At 43.9% G+C, this 22,418-nt stretch overlaps 1 protein-coding gene across 2 annotated transcripts; it reads right to left on the bottom strand.

The window, feature by feature from the left end:
- Positions 1–763: 763 nt before the first annotated feature.
- Positions 764–12,524, bottom strand: si:dkey-70p6.1 (uncharacterized protein LOC570575 homolog). Of its 2 annotated transcripts, none has more exons than XM_042098968.1 (7): positions 12,311–12,524; positions 10,318–10,375; positions 10,057–10,144; positions 7,961–8,062; positions 7,497–7,876; positions 4,695–4,823; positions 764–4,298 (listed from the first exon to the last, which is right to left on the bottom strand). In XM_042098968.1, exons 1-7 carry the CDS (start codon positions 12,442–12,444, stop codon positions 3,726–3,728), a joined length of 1,464 nt encoding a protein of 487 aa, XP_041954902.1. In that variant the 5' UTR covers positions 12,445–12,524; the 3' UTR covers positions 764–3,725. The 2 variants fall into 2 exon arrangements, with proteins under 2 accessions (XP_041954902.1, XP_041954903.1); XM_042098969.1 differs by having other exon boundaries at positions 7,497–7,873.
- Between the last annotated feature and the right edge of the window lie 9,894 nt (positions 12,525–22,418).

Raw genomic sequence — 22,418 nt, 5'->3', positions numbered from 1 at the left:
CACACACACACACTTCGCATCACATCACAATAGAGGATAAGAACATAAGCAGCAACATGCAGTAGAATTCCATTCACTGCCTGGGCGGTTTCTTATCTAAAATAATAAGGAGTGAAGTGGCTTCAGGAGTATGGGAGGAACTCTATATTTTAGATGAATGTAAGAGTTGTCATGGCAACAGTGTCGCCACTAAAAATGCATCATGACATTCATGAGCGGTACTTTTGGTGTTGAATTAAATTGTTAAATACCTGCATCTGGAGAATCTAAAGGGCTTAAGATTAAGTAATAGTGTTACCCTGCAATGGATCAGAAGTAGCCTACACTGTCAGCAGAATGAAATATAATTTCCACTGTCCTGCATGCCCATAATTGCCCCCAACTAGCCCTGGCTGGGAACTGCATGACAGAAAAGCAAGAAACTATTCAGGCTTTGGATGTCTGATAATTGAGAAATACATGACAAAGCCCCACCCTCATAACACACACACATGCCATTTAGGAAGATGGTTATGAAGTGGCTATGACGCATTTACAAATTTCTGTCTGTGGAAGGGGAAGCTAGTTAGGCTATGCCAACATTTCCAGATGATCCTATTGACACGGTTGGATAAACAAATGTATTCAGAGGAAAACCGAATAGTATCCTCACTTGGCTTAGATTAGTGCCCCTGCTCAAATGAGCCCTTTTTACAGAGACCGCAGTAGTGAACTTGTGAATAAGCCCATCAAAAACCCTGCATATGAGTACATGAAGTGCTTTTTGAGTGCTACTTTATTACAAAAGTATAAACTTGACCCGACATTTTTATGAATAGTAATTTTGATATAAAAACATTACAATCTTTTGCACGTTAGCACTTAATTACACGGTTTGAGTACACACAACCCTGTTGTTTGATTTGCAAACACATGACAGTAGCTGCCACACTTGACTCAGTTTGCCTTCAAAGTACACATTATAGCGGGAATGGAGAGAGGGAAGATCAAATGAAAACAAAAACATAAAAAATAAACTCAATACAACTCACAGAGAAAGCAATTTTGCAATTTTGTCACCAAAAGTCATTCCAAAGAACACAAACAAAAATAAATGTATATTCTCAAAAACACCTAGGATAGTAGTTTCTTCTTTCTCTTTTATAACATATATACAACATTGCATTAACATATATGATAACTGCCATGTACTGGGCTCAAATATGCAGTTTTGTGTGTATATTTGGTCTAGCCAAGTTCACTGTTGTACTTTTAAGTCCAGTTAGGTTTGTCCAGTTGCTATGCTTTATATATATATTCAGTGATTCACTTTTTTTTCCAGGACACACAGAAATACTTAAGTGTCATTTCAATAGCATAAGGACTGTAACACTGTTCATGAGAACCTTTGCACCTTTGCATACAGATTGGAAGATGAAGGTTCATGACCTCCAGGAAATATATAAACTGTCACTTAGCGATTTTTGTAGCATTTTATACAGGGGTACTTCACAAGTTTTAAGGTACCGAGTCACTGAAGGAGGAAGTCATGATGCTTCTGTCTTCCATTATAAACTAGACAATTGCTAAAGCATTTCCTGGTCAGTGTTATGAGTTTTTTTTTTTAGATATGATTGTGATCCAGGAAGTAGTCCTGCTCTGAGATCTCAAGTGGACCACACTGCAGACCAACACTGCCAATGGACAAAGACCAACCATGCCTTACAACCAGACAGACAAGACTCAAACTTGTCCTTTGTATGCCACTTAATATCAGTACTGGGTCCACAATGACATTGTGCTGTCTCCAACAAAATAAAAAGACATTTAAATAAAAAAAGAATCAACCAACAACAGCAATAAATAACCCATTCTCAGGTACCATAAGAACAGTGCTTTTTTTGTTCACTTTTTTAAAAGTTTGTTAGTTTTTGTTTGCTTTTCTTTTTTTAATGCATGCTCTTTTTCATCAGGCAAAGTGCATAAACAGCATAGACAAAGTAAAACACTTACAGGACTGAACTGTACTTTTATGGCAGTGGTGGCTCACTCACCAACAGTCAATCAATGTCATGTGTAACACAACCAACGAAAAAAAAACACACATGAGAGCAAAAATATAGTCCCATTTTCCACTCAGGGTCATGATTGATTAATACAGCTATTAACACTTCATTTCTTTTAATTGGAGGAGATTAAACTTTGTGTGCAATTAGGATTCTCCATCGTTTAGTATTACTCTGTCCCTGAGCATTTGTTAACTATAGCATTGTCTTTACTGTAATTTAATTTAATTCAATTCAAATGTTTTAAATGGGATACCATATGTTCTTGACAAACTACAATAAGTGCCAACAAGAATGTTACACAAGGAGGGAGGGGTTGTGCTTAACACTAGAATAAGGGTGCAAGAATTCTCCAATCATCTTGTGCAATTTCATTTTCTTTGTACTTTCAAAATTCCAAATTTTCTTTTTTGGAACAACCATTGTCACTACGAAGATAATCCAGTGTATTTTTTTTTCATCATCAAATGTTCCAATAAAGCTGTGATCATAGCTTATAGGGTACAAACATTTTTAGAAAGCTTTGACCCTCAGAAAAGACAGTACTGATTATTTAATAACAGCACTTCAGTAGTCATTATTTAATAACAGCAACTCAGTAGTCATGTACTGATTAATGAAGGTTCTCTTTTGAGATTTCACAGCAAATGCCTTACTCCCACATGCACAAATACTGTGGAGATTCATAATTTCAACAACTTATTCTCCCTGCAAAAAGACTATGTTTAGATACAGGGTGACATTGCTCAGTAAACTTTCTATCCAACCGTTGTGCTCATTATTTTACTTTGACTTTGGAAGCCTCTCGGCAAATCTTGAAAGTGACACCTGCCACCTCAAGGGGCTGATGACGAGAAAATCACAATGGAGTGAGTGAGTGTGTGTATGTGTGTGTGTGTGTGTGTGTTGTGTGTGTGTGTGTCTGTGCAAGTGTTTCACGTCTTTCTTTTAAATCAGGAGTGGGAGGGAGAGGCTTTGTGCTCTCCAAGATAGACACAATTGCAGACATATCAATCACTGTTTGGGGGAAAATCCAATAGAAACCTTTTAGACTAGTTTAATTTGATTGGCTCAGAGTGCTGAAATAATAGAATTTCCACTTAGAAAAACCCAAAGCCTCTGACTGCCATTATCTGGTTATCACCTCACAAGGTGCTGAAACATCACTGTTCACCAAACTAAAACTTAGCGGATGGGCCATTGAGTGTTAGGAGTAGCAGTTTATGACATGCTAGCAGAAGTGATCAACAATAGCATGGGATGCGCTGTTGTGGCACAGCATCGCAGCCCACATTCACTCTAATGCGAATGCCACCTTCCTTCTCAGACTCTGCATACTGTGCACTAAGGCTATGGGTGGGGGGTGGGGGGGCTTGAGAATCAGCTAGACAGGGATGTAAACAGACTATGTGAAGAGCAATGTGCTGTGGGAGCTCACTTCTTTTTCTTTCTATTTTGTTTGTCGTTTTTTTTTTTTTTTTTTGAAGTGTTGAGAGGCAGGGCATGTGTCGTGTGTATGTACTGTAGTTATGCATTAATGTCTCTGTGACTTGAATTGCAGAGATATGTGTTCTGCGCTGTATTGTACTGTACGGTGGCTCCACACACCCAAACACACACACATACATACACACACACACACGCACGCACGCACACACACAAACATACACACAAACACTCCTACAAGCCAGTAACGTACATCTCCATGCCATCGTTGAAGGTGAAGATGGTGGTGGTGCTGGAGGTGGCCGAGCTGTGCTTCAGGTCCCCAATGCTCTCGTACAGGTTCTCCCCAGGCAGCAAGAGGGATTTGGCGGGCAGATGCTGCAGTTTAGGAGTCTGCTGTGGTGGAGGCGGCGGAGGCTGCTGCAGGGGTTGCTGGGGCTTCTTCTTCTTTGGCCGGAGTGTGGCACTGGCGTTGGGCAAGGGTGGGGGTCGCTCGCGTTTCCAGGCGCCTGCCCCGGCCCCCGCACCCGCGCCGCCCCCTTCTATGGCCTCGTAGGCCGGGTCACACTCTTCGGAGCCAATGGCCTCGTAGCAATGGTCCTCCATGGAGCCAGGGGGTGCTCTGGCCCCCTTGGCCTCCTGGGGGGCCCACGTTTGCGGCTTCACCACCACACTGAAGCCCCCGTCGCGGTCACGATCCCTGTCCCCACGCCCCAAGGTCCGGTAGCCGGTGTTGCCCGGGGGGGACCCAGGCATGGCTCTCTTCTTCTTGCTAGGTTTGCACACTTTGGAGTACATGTCTGCTATCTGAGGACCAACAAAAGAGTGGTTTCACAGTCCTGTTAGTCCCACATGATCATGAAACAAATACACATTGAAGGTTTTGTACTAGCACACAGATGGGGACTTTTTTGCACAGTCATAGTTTAGGTCCCCTAAAACTATGGGAACATAAACTCTGGTGCTCACAAGTAAAGGTCCTCACAAACCAACAGCCACTGAAAACACCATTTGAGATTTATGTGAGTGCTGAATTCCTTGGTATTGCTTCAATTATACTTACTAAATGTGTGTTTCGTTTAAGCGTTACTTCATGTCCTTTATGTTGTATTTATCTGCATTACTCAGTGTTTAAAAGGAACTCAGCTATACCCCCCCCCCCCCCACACACACACACACACACACACACACACACAAGCTCACCCCAGCTACTGACGGCTGTATGCTCTCGCCCAGTGGTCCTGGTCCTATCTGTTTGTGTTGGATCATGAAGTCTTCATCATCTGGGGGCTTCCATATATACTCCTCGCCATTACCCATGAACACTGCTTCCTGATGGACCAACAGCACAGGCAGAGGAAACAATCAACACCTGTACAATGTGCTCTTTCCACACCATGGCCTCCTATGAATCTTATATGAATTGGACACATCTCCTGCACAAACACTGAAATACAGATGTATATGAGGACCAGTCAAGAGAGAACAGTTAACATATACTCCTCCTCCAATATAAATGGTCTCCTTACTTTCCATGTTATAGCCATCTCTGCTTCTGTGATCTGGTCATGATCTGTTATGATCAGGCAATGCTCTCACAATTGAGTTTACTTCAGAGAAGTTGCATGGCAGTGCACTGCGCCCAAACATTTTTCACCAACACTTTGCATGTTATATTATTATTAGCCTATCTCTGGTGCTGTAACAGGTGACAAGTATAACAGGTAGTGCTGTGATCTGCTCATGTTCTATTATAACAGGTGCTCAATTGAATTTATTTCGGAGATCCGAGTTGTATGACCCTATCACCTCAGACACGACTTGCTCTGTCTGCTCAAAGTGGTTTACAGGGACCTCATCTTCAGGAGCCTTACTGTCCCAGTTGCCAGCAGTCATCTGTTTCATCTATAAAGATGATTACTGTCTTTCAATCTCTTACTGACCTACAATCAAAGCCCCAAACTGAGGTTGGGATACCGTCTTTTCTGGTCACAGTCAATTAAAGCCAAGCTTGTCCACCTGAGACAACAGATGATTACAGATCGGTCTTGGATTCTTTTCTCTAACTGGCAGCTCTCCTTTCATTTCAAATGGCATCGTCTCACCTCCAATCCTTACCAGCACAAGAACAAACTGCTTGCACATGAGAGAGTGTCTTTGATGACACGACTCTTCTCATGTTGATATTTGAACATAATCAGCATGACTGTGGAGAATCAGGGGGGACAATTACATTTGTTCAGGCATGTTTACAAGGCTGCTTATCACAGATAAAGGCATGAAAACACACAGTACATACATACACACATACATTTCAAACGCACACATACGATACATAACAGCACTTACAGGGATATAATGATACGACTTACACTGTGACAGCTGTGTACAAAGACAAGGACTCAGTAAAAACACATACATATCACAGACACACACTCCCAGCTGGAGGAACATGAGTAACGAGCATTTTGGTGGTGTCCACATTTTACTTCTGGTCCCATCAGCGTTCGGTTACATCCTGCTCAGAGGAAACTGTGAAGCAACGCATTTACAAGAGTGATGAGAAAACGCTCTGATTTTTGCGCTCATTGTTGGTTTGCGAGGCTGGCGTGGCCCCTGCGCTCTGTAGTAAAAATGACAGCTCTCATTAGTCAGGCCAACAGAGGCGAGATGGGTGAATGGGGAGCGGTTGGGGGTTAAGGGGGCGGGGGGAATGGGGAGGGGAGGCCTGTCATAACATCAGACGGCTCCGCAGACAGACAGAGGGTAAAACATACACACACACACACACACACACACACACAGAAACACATGCACTCGGCTTGGGTCAATGCCAAGGGACAACCATTTCACATAAAGACACACAGAAAGACAATGTACACACAGAGACAAGCAAAGACTCGATCATTATTTCAGTCAACGTTAAAAAGTGACAAAATAGAAACTGTATATTTCTACAACCACAAAAAAAGGCCTCACATATGGCAAATACAGTTGAATGACAATGACAACATGAGATTTCTCAGCTTCGAAGGGATTGTAATTAGGCTACCATGTTGCCTACTATGGCAACATGACCTATCCCATCTCATTGGGTTTATGCTCCCCTCCACTGTCAAGCTAAATGTAAGAGTATGGAATTAAAAGGAATATTTGGATACACACGGTTCACATTGGCTAACATCAAAGAGAACAAAAGGCAGGGAAGCTGCCTGGCTCTGCATATTCCAGTCATTTAGATGCAGAGGGACACAGACCAGGGAATGGGGCGTGCTAAACACAGCGTTTCCAAAATGGGGGAGATTAGGCCGTCACACACACAGGCTTTCATCTGCTGCTACACATCTAGCATGTTTCAACAGCCAGAGCCTCGCCGTTATGGATGCCGGCTCACGTGTTTGAGTGACAGCTCCTTGCAGATTGCTCCGCTCTTGATAAGAGAGAGAGGTCTGTATTTCTGAAAATTGCGTCACCTCAGAAGATGGAGATTGCTATGAGGATAATTCTACATGACAGTATCGGTATGCATCTAAAGGGAGGGTTTAGCCTCATTTCCCTGCTAAGTAAGGACTGCATTCATCATATGCACAGAGTAAGAGATTCAATTTGCTACACACCTGTATTCTCTCTAATGTAGATCTTAATCACTTTTAGCCTCTTATGGTTATTGAGTGCATTAGTCATAAACTGACTTACAAACAGCACCAGTTATTTATTCAAGGCAGAACGAAAGTCAGATATTTCACCCATGCAGTGATCAAGCCTAATTCCCTGGCTTTTCATCCTGGTGTAAACATGGTACTAGCACACAAAAACAGATTTTCTGACACAAATCCCACCTACTAAATCAGGTACTTTCATTGTTATTGAAAACAGGAAAAGTCAATACACGATCAAAATGAACTCATGGATCAGACCTCAAACCAGCAGTTCTCTCTGCTATGCCTGTACGGGATAACCAGCATGTCAACAAAGACACTTATGGTCAGCTCTCATGCGTCTTACCTTGGGGAAGGTGGGCAGGTTGAAGGCGTCCATGTTCTTGCGGGGCATCTTCTGGCTGTGTGGGTGAGGTGGGGGTGGTGCGGGGTGTGAGGGCGGCCCGTGACGCACGTCTCCGCTGCTGTGCCTCTGCTGGACGAGGCCCTCATCCGTCTCCGTCCCGTTGTCCCTCTTCTGCGCCGCCTTGTCCACCTTCCGCACCTTCCGGATGCAGGCGTACTCGGCGGTCTCCGGCGGGCCCGGCGGTCCCATCACCTGCTGCACGTTCTCCGGGTCGGGCATCCCTCCGTCCACGCCGTCTCCGTCCGGGTCTGGGGGCGCAGGGGTGTTGGCCGGGACCGCCGGAGGTGCGGGCGTGTCGGTCTCGCCTGCCCTGCCCCCTACTATGGCATAGAGGGCGTCATCAGGGCAACGGGTCGGAGAGGAGCGGCGGCCCACCTCTGAGTATGTATGCTCTCCATCCTCACCAGTGCCTGGGGGGATCTGCGGTAGCTGGCGGTCCGAGTTGGAGCGGCGGCTGGGAAGCAGCAGCAGGTCCATGCTGGCCGGGCGGTTCTTCTTGGACGCCTCTGAAGAGTGCCCATCCGAGAGGAGAACCATTACTCACAAGTCATGAGGTCAAACTGAGGTGAACATATCAGGTGACACTCATGGGCAGGGGTCTCAAACTCCAAACTCCAAATGCCCAATTCCGGCCTGCGGCCTAATGTCAAAATAATAATGTATTTTGGCCCTTGAGGGTATTTTTTTTTTTTTAAGTATATTTTTGGGCTTTTTTTTTTTGCCTTTAATGTGACAGGACAGTAGAGAATGACAGGAAGCGAGTGGGAGAGAGAGTCGGTGGCGGGATCCGGAAAGGACCACGGGGCGGGATCCGGAAAGGACCACGGGGCGGGATCCGGAAAGAACCACGGGGCGGGATCCGGAAAGGACCACGGGGCGGGAACCAAACCCGGGTCGCCGGCGCACAGTGCTGGTGCCCCAGCTAGCCGCACCACAGCTGGGGCCCCTTGAGGGTATTTTTAATTACGACAACAACACTGATTAAAATAGACGATAGATCCAAGTACGGTGACAAATCCCATTTGTACTCTCCTCCACCAGTTGCTAGAAATCCAGAGCTTCGATTTAAGACCAAATTCACTGCACAAAGTTTTCAGGAAATATTACACGCGAGAAACACGAAGACGTGCATTTGTTTGTAATGACGCGGAAGCGATGCAGGCCATAGTTTTGCACAAATTGAAGCAGAAATAGACCTACACCAAATGTTGAAAAAACGTTCACGTGTGATAAAGTCTTGGGTAGGCTATGTTATTCACCTAGATTCTGATTCTGAAGGAGAATATCTGCCTTTTGGAGATTATGATCGATCGTCTATTGACAGTGATAGTCACGGTGCGTCTGTGAATGGGGTGCGTCTTTGCGTGTATACGACGGTGTCCACTAAGCATAGGCCCTACCATGCTTATTTTGACCCTCTGCCCAACATAGCTGGAGGTGGCAGTGGTAATCGTGATGATAGTGTCCGTAATGGACGTGTACAGACAGCAGGGGTAGTAAAAATAGGGCTCTGAAGAACAAAGTCACCCACGATAGGAACCGATTTGACCAGGCTACTTTTTTGTAGGCCTATAATAACGGTTTGTGGTTATAGGCTAGTAATAGTTTACTATTGTTGGTTTACATCTTAGGCCTACTGTTTTCCTGTTAATTTGTTATGAGGGTAATATGACAAAACCTGTAAACCTGCTCAAATATGTTCAACATCCAGTATTTATGGAAAGGTGCATAATTTGAATGTATCAAATTAGATACATTTACTCCCTTCATAAACTTTTTTTATACTCAAAGATTCACAGTAGGACTTTCAAGCCTTACAAAGACCACTTTCAAGCCATTTGAAATTTTTATGTCAAAATCCAATGGTGTTGTTTTCTTAACCCTGGTGCCTAAAGTTTGCCATGCAGGTTTAAATAAGTTATGAGAAGAAAATGTTTTTATTTGGAGTGAAACACACACATACCTGTTTTTATGCTTTTTGTTTTTTATCATTTGTATTAATATTTATTTTATCATTATTTTAATTATAAGCTAAGTTTGTTAGCACGGGTGTCTAAAAAGAGATAAAAATATTTGCACTTTCTCTTTGCAGTTTTGTGTAGTATTTGAAAAAAAAACATTGCATTTTCAGAAATAGCCGTTCTTTTTTGTATTATTCTTTAACACTGACGTGGCCCTCCAATCAGATGACGTTGGCCGAAGTGGCCCCCAGCTCATTTGAGTTTGAGACCCCTGCTCATGGGTGTAGCAAGAATGGCTAAACATTATAGATCGACCTTCTGTTAGATCAAACAATGTATTATAATACATTCTCTTTGAAGTGAACATATATTTAAATTATGTTAGATTCGAGGCAATTTGTAGTACTGCATCAGATACATTATCATTATCATTTTAATGCTATATACACTGTCAAACATTCCCTCCCTGGTATCCTATTCAAGGCTCTAATGAAAAACCACATATTACCAGATCTCAGTGGCTAGTCAGAGGTACGTACTCTTTCCGTTGCAGTTCAGTTTGTTCATCTCGTGCAGCTTTGTGTCAGACTTGCTAATGGACCGCAGCTTGGACTGTCTCAGTATACTCTGAGAACAAACAGCAGAAAGAGAACATTCTTTTTTTTTTAAACATGTCAAATACAGACTCATTTACACCATACACAAAAGATATTTGAAGAGCCATGCTGAAAAGGAGTAGCCATCTTGACAAAGGTTGGGTTGGTGGTGAATGGAGAGAGACGGTGATCTTTGGTGCTCACCATGTCCATTAGCCGGTGCTTTCCGCCCTCGCCGGAGCCACTGTGAGTCTTGCCCTTCCTGTAAAGTGGCATGCTAAATCAACTACTTTGTTTGACTTGTTGGTTTATTTCTTTATTCTATATATCAAAAAAGATAGGACAAAATAACAGACCGCATGCCCATACAAATGTTGAGAGACAAAGAGGAACATGTCAAGAGGATAACTTGGAAACGACAGCGTGAGACTGGGACTGAGTGTTGGACTCTGAATGTGTGACAACACTTACTTTGATGATTTGACTTTAAGACAAAATGCTAAAAAACGTATTTCATCCCCCCGTAACAAGACAGAAACCTTATGCGCCTTTGATCTCTCATCAGCTCTGCTCTGGGGATACCTTGTTGTAAGCGGGTGCGGCTTCAGTGACCCATGACAGCAGCTACATGTTTGGTGTAGGAGACAGTACCAGATGTCTTCTGGCACGGCGCTAACATCTCTCCTTTTGCTCTGAGGTGTCTGTCTGCGCCTACACCAAAGATGGTAGGCATCTTTGCCTGCACTGTCTGCCTGCCCTTTGAGAGACATCCATTCTCGACGACGCCCTTTTCTTGTGATTTTAACAGCTTGTCAAATGGTTGTGGTGCTTACATACATTCCCCAGAGAGCATCTGTCTCCCAGTGCCAGCCAGTTAAAATACCACCCAGCCAACGTGATTAAATACCTTAATAACTCTGTAATTTGACAAAGTCCAATAATCCACGATAGAGTCGTGAAAACTACTTGTGTTAATACCCTCTGCCAATTAGCACCAAATGAGCTCTGTAAAACTTCTCTTGAAGTTTATTTTTCATTCAGAACTATCATGTGAACCCAACCGTTATGTTTTCAAGAACCAAGCTGTCCCTGATTGTGCATGGGCAACATCAGGAGAGAAACTTCACTTCATATTTCAGTTACGTGCACCCCAGAGGAAAGACTTATTTTCAACTTACCAAGCTTGGTGTCAGTTTCAGAGCATTAGGCTGAGTTACAGCACTGTAGTATAACAGGAACATTTTTTTTTTTAAATATCACAGCACGAAAAATAGTGGATGAAAAAACCTTACCAATCCAATAGTCACTAATACTAGAACAAATGGTTTAAAATCCTCCAATTACAACAGAAATAATGCAGCTACTGTGACTACTGAAATGAGGTCTCTGGTGGAGTTTCTGATTGCTGGAGAGGAGAAAGGAAGAGTTTGGGAAAGAGGGAGGAAAGACAAATGTACGGAGAGATAGAGGAAAGACAGATACAACAGAGGGGGAAGGAGACGAGAGATGAGTAGCGTTTTTCCCCTCTTGAAAAATCGGTGTCTGTCAGGACCTCATTAACCGTGACACCAGTATTGTTTATCATTGTGATTAACTCTCCCTACTGTAAATGATGAACAACATCTCTGGCCAAATCAATCCTCAGATAGTGTAATGACACCATGACAATGCAGTGTGTCAAAGCCAAGTTTGATTTCTCAAAGCCCTTTTTTTTCGTCTTTGTCTCTGCGGTAGTTTAAACATGAGGCTTGCCAACGAAAGGCCCTCGGCGGAGTCGGGTATTAGCCGAGGTCAGGCCTGTTGCACAGGGCAGGGAGGGTACTTACTGTTACCGGACAGAAAATCTTCCTTCTAAATCATCCTGCTTCACAAATAGATCACATGTGATTAAGAGAGAATGTAGTTCAACTTGTTTTCCGCTATGAGAGAACAGTATGAGGATGATACATTCAGAATACAATATGCCATAAAGGCAGCTTGTTCAGATACACGGAACACAGAATGACCACACAAGGACTGAAGAACAGGAACAGTGACGACATCGGGGAAAGGAGTGGGGGAGGAGCCAGGTCCACGGCCCCAACAAAGGTTTGAGAGAGGGGGGTGACGATGACATGTTGTCCAGGTCCTGAGAGGGGGTAGTGGGGGGGGGGGGGGTTAGAGGATTGGGGGGGTTGGGGGGGGGGTTATTCCTCACCTCTGGCATCCCACACAGAGAACGACGATGAGGATGGTGACGACGAAGGCTGAGGCGGCTGCGATGGCCCCCAGCAGCAGGACCTTGCCGTAGGGAGGAGCAGTGAAGTTCACCCCGTCCTGCATGGAGGCCATGTGGGAGGGCTGCCACACTCACACACGTTCTCTCTCTCTCCCCCCCTCTCTCTCCCGCTCTCTCTCCCCCACTCACTCTCTTCCTCCCTCTCTCTCCCTCTCTCTCTCTCTCAGTATATTTCTCACTCACTCACTCGCTCTTTTGCTCCCGCACTCGTTCACACACACACTTTCATCCAGTCGCATGCACGGTCACAAGATCTGGAAGAGAGAAAAGGAAGAGGGAGAAGAAGGGAGAAAGAGAGGGGGAGAAAGAAGAAGAAGGGAGAAAGAGAGGGGGAGAAAAACAGCATGGGGAGGGAGGGAGCGGGTGAGTTGAAATCATCTGAAATTCTCTGGCCCAGCTCCCTTGAAGAGGACCCAGTCATTAGAGGAAAAAAATAGGACATAAATAAAACAAAATACATATCAGATCAGGCTTCATTGAGTCAGTGTACATACTCCATGAGGTGTCATAAATAAACGTAGCCTCATCCATCTCCTCTCTGTGCCAGCACTGAGCTGTGAATAAACAAGCGGCCGTGCCAGAGGAGGAGGGGGATGTTCCTGCCCCCGATCTCTCTTTATTAATCTTACATCTCTGCGTCCGCCTTTTCGCCGGGTCGCTGCCCAGTGCCTGTCATTCTTCCTCTGGCTTCTTCAGCCGTCTTCTGCTCTCTTGGGACTGGGGGGCGCTTGTGATATTTCCCCTCTTTGTGGATTCAAGTGCATCAGGTTTGCTACCTGTGCAATGCAGCTACCAGGGCAGTGCTCACATAAAAAAAGCTACAGGTGTACCTGGTAGCTTTTAAAAAAAAAAAAATGTTTCTACGAGTAAATGCTTGCAACAATAGTGTATCTGGCATCCTTCATACATATGAAAATTAACCTTTCCTTGCTCAGATCTAATGACCTCTCTCACCCGAACAGAAGCCAGCTCTCCTGACATGGAGCATCAGAGTCCCGGCATCCCCACCCCCACACCATCGCAAGGACTCCAAACAGCACTTGTTTAATAGGGGATATCGGAGAGTGTTCCCGAAGACAACAATTAACCTCGACCGCAAAGCCCTATGGGAGACTCAGTGGAACAAGACAGCTGACTCCAGTTTTTCACCCACAACACACCATTCATTTGACTCATGACCCCCCCCCCCCCCCCCCCCCACACACACACACACACTCCACGTCCAATCACACCACCCCACCCCATCCATTCCAACACTCAGCAACCAAGTGCACTGTGGATAAATATCAACTAAAAACGGCACATTAAATCTGGATCCTTAATTCATATTGCAAAAGGCTGCTCCTAGAATGCATAGCCTACATACTAAAATACAATCAAAATGAGGTGCGTTTGGGTTATTCATTAAAAGTAAATCATCGGCTTAGGTTTCTTTGCGTATACGGCAATTGCGTATAAATGCATTTTTACATACTTGCACACGACCTGAGAGGAAAACTTTATTATCTGTGCCACTTATTCAATTTAGAGGCAATTTCTCATTGTATGAAACAAAAGAACACACTATATATGTAAATGACAATTTGGCTGTGCTTTAATCTTTGCACTCAGCTGCTTAAGGAGGATCCAAAGCAGAGAGTGAGTCACAGCACAGGCTAAAAATACTTCTGTGCAAAGGCACAGCCACAGAGAGCGAAGATGCAAAGAGAAAAACAACAGACAGGACCTATGAAAGGATGAATGTATGTTGCCGCAACTATTTTTTTTTCAGGGCAGGGGTGCTTGATCAAAAAAGATTCTGGAATATGATAAAAACTTTTCCAGCGTGACGATTTTATCGCCAGGGGAAAAACTGCTTTCTACAAATTATCTTTATTAAGGTTGCAAAGCCGCTGACATGTTTTGACACCCTATCTTTATCAAAGAGTGCCCTAGAAAGGTTGGCTCTTCATTTTTTGTTTAAATCTGTTGTGCTTCTATACATAAGGACCATTGTCAGAGGTAGATACTAGATACACAAAAATATTTCATTTTTACATTTAAACTTAGACCACATTATTATTGAAGTCAGATACAGCAGTAATTCTAGCTAAGGTCTCTTCACTGTAGCTTTAATATTATTCTCTTGCTGTAAGTCAATTTAGATAAAAGCGTCTGCTAAATGAGTAAATAAGCAAAATAGAGCACAGTCGTTTGTGACATTCTGTTGCTATGTCCAGATCATTTTTTAAAGTTATAAACAGAAAAAAACTCTACATAGCACCTTAAAATTGACATTAATGAGCAACATCTTACTCACAAGAAGTTTAACCAAGTTTAACTTGTTTAAGGTTGTGCTATGAAATGTAAGTAGTTTCCTTGGAAACAATGAACATAGTGTTTGCATTAATTCCTGAGCCTTTAAAACAAGGACAAAACAAATATGCTCTTAACTTGTATCATTACTGCGAAGTCTTGATCTAACCAAAGATTGTTCTCTGTAGAAATACCGTCTGAATCCTCCCTTCAGGCTCCAATGCAAATACCAGGAAAATCTTTCCCAGCTCAAGCATATGCCGAGGAGGTTTAATTCCTGACTGGGGGTCTTTAAAAGAAAACATTTGCCCCTTTATTTATACAGTCTATGCAACTGCCATGGTGGTGAAGCAGTGCAAGGTTCCCATGATCTTTTATTGGATCAGCCATTAACCTTTACAGAGCCATCCACAGAGTATGCATATCAGGGGTAAGTGCCATTTAACATGAAATGCTCTATATTATGCACAAATACAAACCACACCGTCCCCACATACGCTCTATCAATAGACCATGCACCTATACAACACTTATTCCATATACTTCTGTCTGCCTTTTTCTTCATCTGTCGTAGTCTGTGTGGAAAACTTACAGGAATAAGCCTCAAGAGGTCATATTTTACGGTTATTTTAGATCAGCTAAGGGGCATTGTTGGGCACAACGTGAAGGTAAGATTCCTCTTAAAAGTTTAATCGGAGAAACATTTGATAGATTGACCGATTGACTGATCAATTTGGGACTGCACTGTTTCAGAGTTTCAAAGAGAACTTCAGAGATTGACCAACAGTATGCTTACCAAAATACAATTGCATTGACTAACACGTTTTATCCTCAAAATATGACACCTGTGTGTACAGTGTGTACATGAGGCTACAATGGAAAAGTAGAGAAAAGACAGATAAATTCTCCCTTACAAAATGAACCACTGGAAGCTGGTACAAAACCCCCAGAAAAAAAGCATCCTTCATTTTGTTTCAGTGACAGCCATGCTGTTGCCTTCAGCAAAACTCACAGATATCCACTTAAGCATGTGCTCAAACTCTGGGGGAATCATTAGGGTAAAGAACAACAGGACTCCATCATAAGCCATCCTATTTAATGAATCCATATTAGTATCTCTCTTATTAAAATGTTCTCATCACACAGACTGCTTAAGACAGACTTCATCGGACGAGAACAGGAGGTCTTACAGTCTACATTGCTGCAACTCCTTCCCTTTGCCTGAAGTGATATTTCAAACAATATTTCCTATGCTAGGGTGTCTATTCAAATTTCAGCCAGGCACCTGTGATTCTGTGAAATGTCTTCTATCCATAATGATCTTATCTACACTTTATTAGGTGCATCTTGTTAGTAGTGGCTTGGACCATTTTTGCCTTCAAAACTGCCTTAATTCTTCATGGCATAGATTCAGTAAGGTGCTGGAGATTTTAGTCTATTTTGACATGATAGCATCATGCAGTTTCTGCAATTTTGTCGGCTGCACATGATGCAAATCTCCTATTCCACCTCAAACAAAGGTGCTCTATTGGATTGTGATCTGGTGACTGTGGGGTCTCTTTGTCATGTTCAAGAAACCAATTTAAGATTGTCTAAGCTTTGTGACGCGTTGTGTTATTCTGCTGGATTGTAGCGATCAGAAGATGGGTTCACTGTGGTCATAAAGGGATAGACAGGGTCAGCAACATGCAGACGTTGGTTTAAATGATGCTCAGTCGGTACTAAGGGCCCAAAGTAAAATATCCCCCACAACATACCACCACAAACAGCCTGAACCATCAATACAAAGCAGGATGGTTCCATGCTTTCATTTTGTTTATGCCAAATTCTGACCCTATCATCCAAATGTCGCAGAGGAAATCGACACTTTTACATTTTACAATCTTCTGTTGTCCAATTTTCTTGAGCCTGTGCCAATTGTAGCCTCACTATCCTGTTTTTAGCTGTCAGGAGTGGACCCCGGTGTGGTCCTCTGCTGCCGTAGCCCATCTGCTTCAAGGTACGACGTGCGGTGCATTCAGAGATGCTCCTCTGCATACAGTTGTAAGGAGTGGTTATTTGAGTTACTGCTGCCATCAGCTCCAGCCAGTCTAGCCGTTTTCCTCTGACCTCTGGCATCAACAAGGCATTTTCGCCCAGAGAACTGCCACTCACCCAATTTTTCCCTGAATAAAAAAGGGTTGATGATGAAATGCATTGAGTTGCTGCCATGTGATTGGCTGAGTAGATATCTGTGATAATGAGCAGTTGAACATGTGTACCTAGTCGGGCAGCCGTGGCCTACTGGTTAGCACTTCGGACCTGTAACCAGAGGGTTGCCGGTTCTGAACCCTGACCAGTAGGCAGGGCTGAAGTGCCCTTGAGCAAGGCACCTTCCCCTCACTGCTCCCCGAGCGCCGCTGTTGATGCAGGCAGCTCACTGCGCCGGGATTAGTGTGTGCTTCACCTTACTGTGTGTACACTGTGTGCTGTGTGTGTTTCACTAATTCACGGATTGGGATAAATGCAGAGACCAAATTTCCCTCACAGGATCAAAAAAGTATATATACTATACTATACTAGTAAAGTGGCTGGTGAGTGTACGTAGGTCTCTTGCAAATTGCAACTTCTTGTTCAATACTCTGCTGTCTTCTTCTCTTGTCTATTTCACAATCACTTCTTTCTATTTTTGTCACATTTTCACATGTAATTCCACACTTCACCATTACAGCTTGAGGACACTTTGCTTTATCTTGTTCTTATGACAAACAGATTATTAAGTTTATTCTACGTGTCTACACTGTGCTGTTTATATTGCATATAACCAAGAAAGGCAGGGAAATAGACAGGGAAAGTGTTTTTTTTTATGTCTGAGAGGAAATTGTCACCTAGCTGATCCAGAAGTATCTGGGCCCTGGCAGCTGAATTGAAGCCTAATCTAAACATTCTGCTTTATTGCATCACTGGCTATGTCCTGATATTGTACCTCTCAGAGGTATCCCTGCATGATGTCTGGCTCTGACAGATGCCAGCTGAATAATGTAATTTCACACAGATTTCTGATGGAAGTCTGTGGGTAACATATTACGCAAATGACATTGCAAAATACATTAATACTGATCATTTTAAATGTGCAACATATGAAAATTGACAGACAACATGCATAAACATACCAAAAAACAACATTTTTTTCTCTGCACATAGCCTATAGTACCATCTGTTCTTTTATGAGATATTTTTTCGAGAGAACACTTTTTTTTTAAATTGCTAATTTTGCCAGATGCCAGTTCCCTAACACTAACACAAATCCTGGTCATGACACTTACTGCCGCATCAGCCCAGGAGGAATTTCACCTCCCTATAATTAGCTGTAATAGTTTATCAGTTCATAGAACCTGCTGAACACATAGCAATGAGGTATGATGAACACCCTTCAGAGATACAGTAGGTAGCCAAGATCCATCCAAGATCTCATCCAGCCAGGACAATGTCTCTATTCATTTACAGCATTCATACATGCACATAACACATGGTTCCACAGTTCAAGGTTCTGAGCTGAATTTACTGTTTCTTACAATGGCTCTCTCACTGCATCTTGTTTTGTTGAGATGTTTTGATAGATAAGTGAGCCTTTCATAGGCCACTGGATTAGCTTTGCTAAGGCATACAGAAACTCAACCGGCAGCTTTCTCTGCAACAACACAGTGACAGCCAACCCGACATGCAGACAACAGGAATAATAGGGACACAACACACATATTCAATTCATGGAGGCCTGGAGCAACGTGTAGGAATCACCCTGGGAGATCTCGCCGACGTTCACCGCCATTAGTTCCCGCTTAGATGATTGTCTGGAGTGGCCATGGGGACAAAGTGGGTTTCTGTGTTTGGGGGAGGGGGGGGGGGGGGGGGGTGAAAAGGGACATACAGTGAAATGGCACCAGTACACAGAGACCATTTCAGCCTGGAGACACTGAGAGCCTTGAATGATTCACTCGGTAGAACAGAAATTTAAGGTGTGGATGGGTACAAAAAAACAGTGGAAAACAGGCTTTGTTTAGGTAGTGACTTGCTATCCTGCTCAGTAATTGTGCTCAGTGACAAGAGATGGCATTGTTTTTATAGTCGAAAAGTAGCTATGAAGATGATGGCCTTAATGTAACAAATTCCACAGATGTTTCTGGTGTGTATAATTCACATTTACAGTGAGCATTTGTAACATTTCCATGGATGAGATTTTAGAGATGTGCTTCAAGTGGTATAGCAACAGCATGTTGAGATTCTACCTAGCCAAGAAAATTAGAATGTTAAAATCATACTGGCACCTAAAAAACCTTGAGCTACTTGGACCCTTGTAAAGTGCTCTTAACACAGTGGTGCTATCAACTGGCTCTTCACTTAAGCATTTTATCTTTTGCTACTAAATATTGATACAATTTGATTAATAAATCATTACTCCCATGGTGGAGAGTGGTATCCAACCAAGTGCTTTTTGAAAATAAATTAAAGTTAACTCACTACCCTCCATTTATGAGACCATCTTGGTGAATAAATTAACTGGGTAAATCAGTTCAGAGAGCGCAACTTCTTTCACACTCCTGACATGTTCATGCTCACCAGAATTTCATCTTTAATGACGTCTAGATCTAGGAAATAGTGGATTTGTTTTTTGTGGGGTTTTTTATTCCAGAAAAGTGTTAGAGTACAGTTATGTGTTTTTATAAGAATATATGTGGTGAACCTTGTATGGTGCAGGCTCTGACTACAAACAGCTATCTCTAAGACCTTATGTGAAATGATCAGTATTTTACATTTTTCAACATTCTCAGATTTCAGTTGTCATGTAACATGTCTCCAACGAGCACGGGAAATATGTTGTTTTGTCACTGGCATCCAACCCCAACCAAGTGTTCCATGCTAGAGTAATGCTGAAGCTATCTAGATAAGATGCTAAATGAGCCTTAGAGGAGACCTCTGACTGTCAGCACGTGATTGGCCCTGGCCCTGAGACCAGCAGTTAAACAGCCAATTACGGCGAGTCAGCAGGAGAGTTGGAGGTGCTCTCCATCATGATGTCCTCCGCTGAGAAACCCTAAATAACTACCAGTAAAGGCAGCAGGAGTCTCTCTCTCTTTCACTCTCTCTCTCTCTCTCTCTCTCTCTCTCTCTTTCACTCTCACCCTCTCTCACTCCCTCCATCTCTACCATCCACACACACACACAACTGGAGTACTCTTCTCAGATACTGATGGAACATTGGGTACCTGGCTTGTAGGTCAAAAGGATTACTTCTGCCCACAAAAAGAAGTAGAAGTATTCTGGGGGTCTGACTGGTTGTGAAGAACCACAATCTCAGCCTGTGGTGTATAACATGAACCATTACAAAAACCTCCTTAGACCTCATAAAAATAAACTCTCAAATTGCACAGGTTTTGTATTGCCTTTGATTATTTTGTGACTACTTTCAAAGCACTCCAGCAGAACCAGTAAAATGGTTCGCTTTTGTTGTGCTTCAAAGTCTTAACTCACAAGACATTAAAAAGTCACTGAGTCCTGGCTTGTGTCTAGAGACTGCCAGCAGAAAATGTGTCTCACAGGGAAGATATTACAGAATCACATAAATCACAAATCTCAAATCAGACAGAAAATGAGAGCTGTCTTTGAAGATTTGGTATCTGAAGATAAATGGTTGTGGGCATGCAGCAGTATTACCCAATAATACCCAAAGGTACGACTTGTGTTCTGCCAAGGAAGTGTCAATGTGCACTCTGTCACATGTTCAGAATCTCTGGTACACCTACATCTTAGAAAACCAAGTGGCAGTTCAGCATTGGATGTTTAGTGTAGCTTCTGTACCATACATATCAATATATTCTTCAGTTAAATCTAGGTGAACTTTGCCAGTTCTGTGTACATTGTGGTGTATGTGTGAGTGCATATTAAGGTTCTTAGTGTCCTCCACCTCCGTGCCCACCTGTCCATCTGTATCCCCTCCCCTCCCTCCTTCTTCCACCGTCCAGCCCCTCACCTGCCAGCACCTGCCCACCTGGGCCTTCGTATCCGCCAGCCTCTCCACCAGCCAGGCCTCTCCACCAGCCAGGCCTCTCTCTCCGTTTCGATCTCCCGTATATTACTGCTGTTCCTGCACTGCTGCTGCTTCCCTCCACCAATTCTGTCTGTGACATCCTGGAGTGGCCTACCCCCCCCCCCCCCACCACCACCACCATCACCACCCTACCCCCCCCCCACCCACCCACCACCACCATCACCACCCTACCCCCCCCCCCCACACACCACCATCACCCCCCCCCCACCACCACCATTACCACCCTACCCACCCACACACACCACCATTACCACCCTACCCCCCCCCCCCCCACCCACCACCACCATCACCCTACACACCACCATTACCCCCCTGCCCCCCCCCCCCCCACACACACCACCATTACCACCCTGTCCCCCCACACACACCACCAGCACCCTGCCCACCCACCCGTCCGCTTTGCCCAACCTCCTCTCTAAATGAGACTGATGCCTCAGCACTACCCTGCCATACCCATCTTCAAAGCAATCTCTCCTTCTCTCTCTCTCTCTCTCTCTTCCTCCTTCTCTCTACCTGCCAACTGGACAGAGCACACAGTGATCAGTCCAACCAGCTACTTGAGTACCTCTGGCTGTCTCTTCTACAAAATGAAGGCCCTTTCCTCCTGCACCCCCCCCCCCCCCCCCCCCACCAACACACACACACACACACCCTGGCAGTGCAGTCTTTGCCCATCTCTCACCCTGTTGGTTAATCCCCTGTTTCCCAAATCCAGCACAAGAAAAGAAGTTCAATTACTTGTGAACTTTGGCTTGCCAGATCCCTGTGCTCTGCCTCTTCTCCAGGCAGGACTACCTGACAAGACGAGTGCAAAAGGAAGCTGCGAAGGAGGGATTAGACGCCAGGGTTCAGAAAAGCTCACCTGTCATTTCTAAACACAAACTGAGCTTAAGGAGCAAGCCCTCCTCTCATCTATCACTTCCTTCCTCCCTCTCTTTATCTCCATCCCTTCCTTCCCCTCTCTCTCTCTCTCTCTCTCTCTCTCTCTCTCTTACACACACACACACACACACACACACACACACACACAGAAGCCTTTTGGCCCGTGTGGTTGAAAAGGTCACCGCCGTCTGAGCATACAGGGCCCATCCTGCATTTAAAGGCGGCGATGACTCATTATCACCATATCTGAATTCAGAATGCATGGGTCTGTCTCACCAGAAGTCAACTTTAATGTCAAACTCACACACACGTCCTCCCTCCCGCCCGCCCACCAGAGAAGAATTCTTAGCCAGGCTCTTTAGATTTAAGATAAAGACGAACAGGTCATATGTGTCTGAATGGTGTGCTTATAGGATGACAACTATATCATAGTGCTCATGAGGAATGTAATGTCACAAAATCATGTGGGACGGTTTCTGAGTACTGAGCATTTCTGTTGTGATTGCGATTTCTCAATTTTACATTTAGCCTATATGATGGGACACAGATTCTTTCCCAGACACTTTCCCAGTCTTCATAACGTAAGAAGCAATTACAAGCTAACGTCTCCAGTCTGTGAGTACTCATAGAGCCTGTGCTGTAGACAATGCTACAACTATTCCCAAAGCAGAATCTTTGATCTTCAGCAAGTTGCAGTGCAATGAGGGCAGGCCTTTTTTTTATCAAAGCGTTTGCTCCCTCGAAACTGAACCTCTGACCTCGGTG

The sequence above is a fragment of the Alosa sapidissima genome, chromosome 7 (genome assembly GCF_018492685.1).
Source record: "Alosa sapidissima isolate fAloSap1 chromosome 7, fAloSap1.pri, whole genome shotgun sequence".
Classification (NCBI taxonomy): domain Eukaryota; kingdom Metazoa; phylum Chordata; class Actinopteri; order Clupeiformes; family Clupeidae; genus Alosa; species Alosa sapidissima.
Note: the sequence above shows the minus strand (reverse complement) of the source record. Positions and strands in the feature narration are given on the sequence as shown.

Excerpts from the sequence above, each read along its gene's own strand:
- si:dkey-70p6.1 (XM_042098968.1), bottom strand. The coding sequence starts at position 12,444 with ATGGCCTCCATGCAGGACGGGGTGAACTTCACTGCTCCTCCCTACGGC. Across the intron at positions 10,376-12,310 it reads CTCTGTGTGGGATGCCAGAG|GAAGGGCAAGACTCACAGTG; the intron begins GTGAGGAATAAC and ends GCCACTTTACAG. Across the intron at positions 8,063-10,056 it reads ACTGAACTGCAACGGAAAGA|AGGCGTCCAAGAAGAACCGC; the intron begins GTACGTACCTCT and ends GGCACTCTTCAG.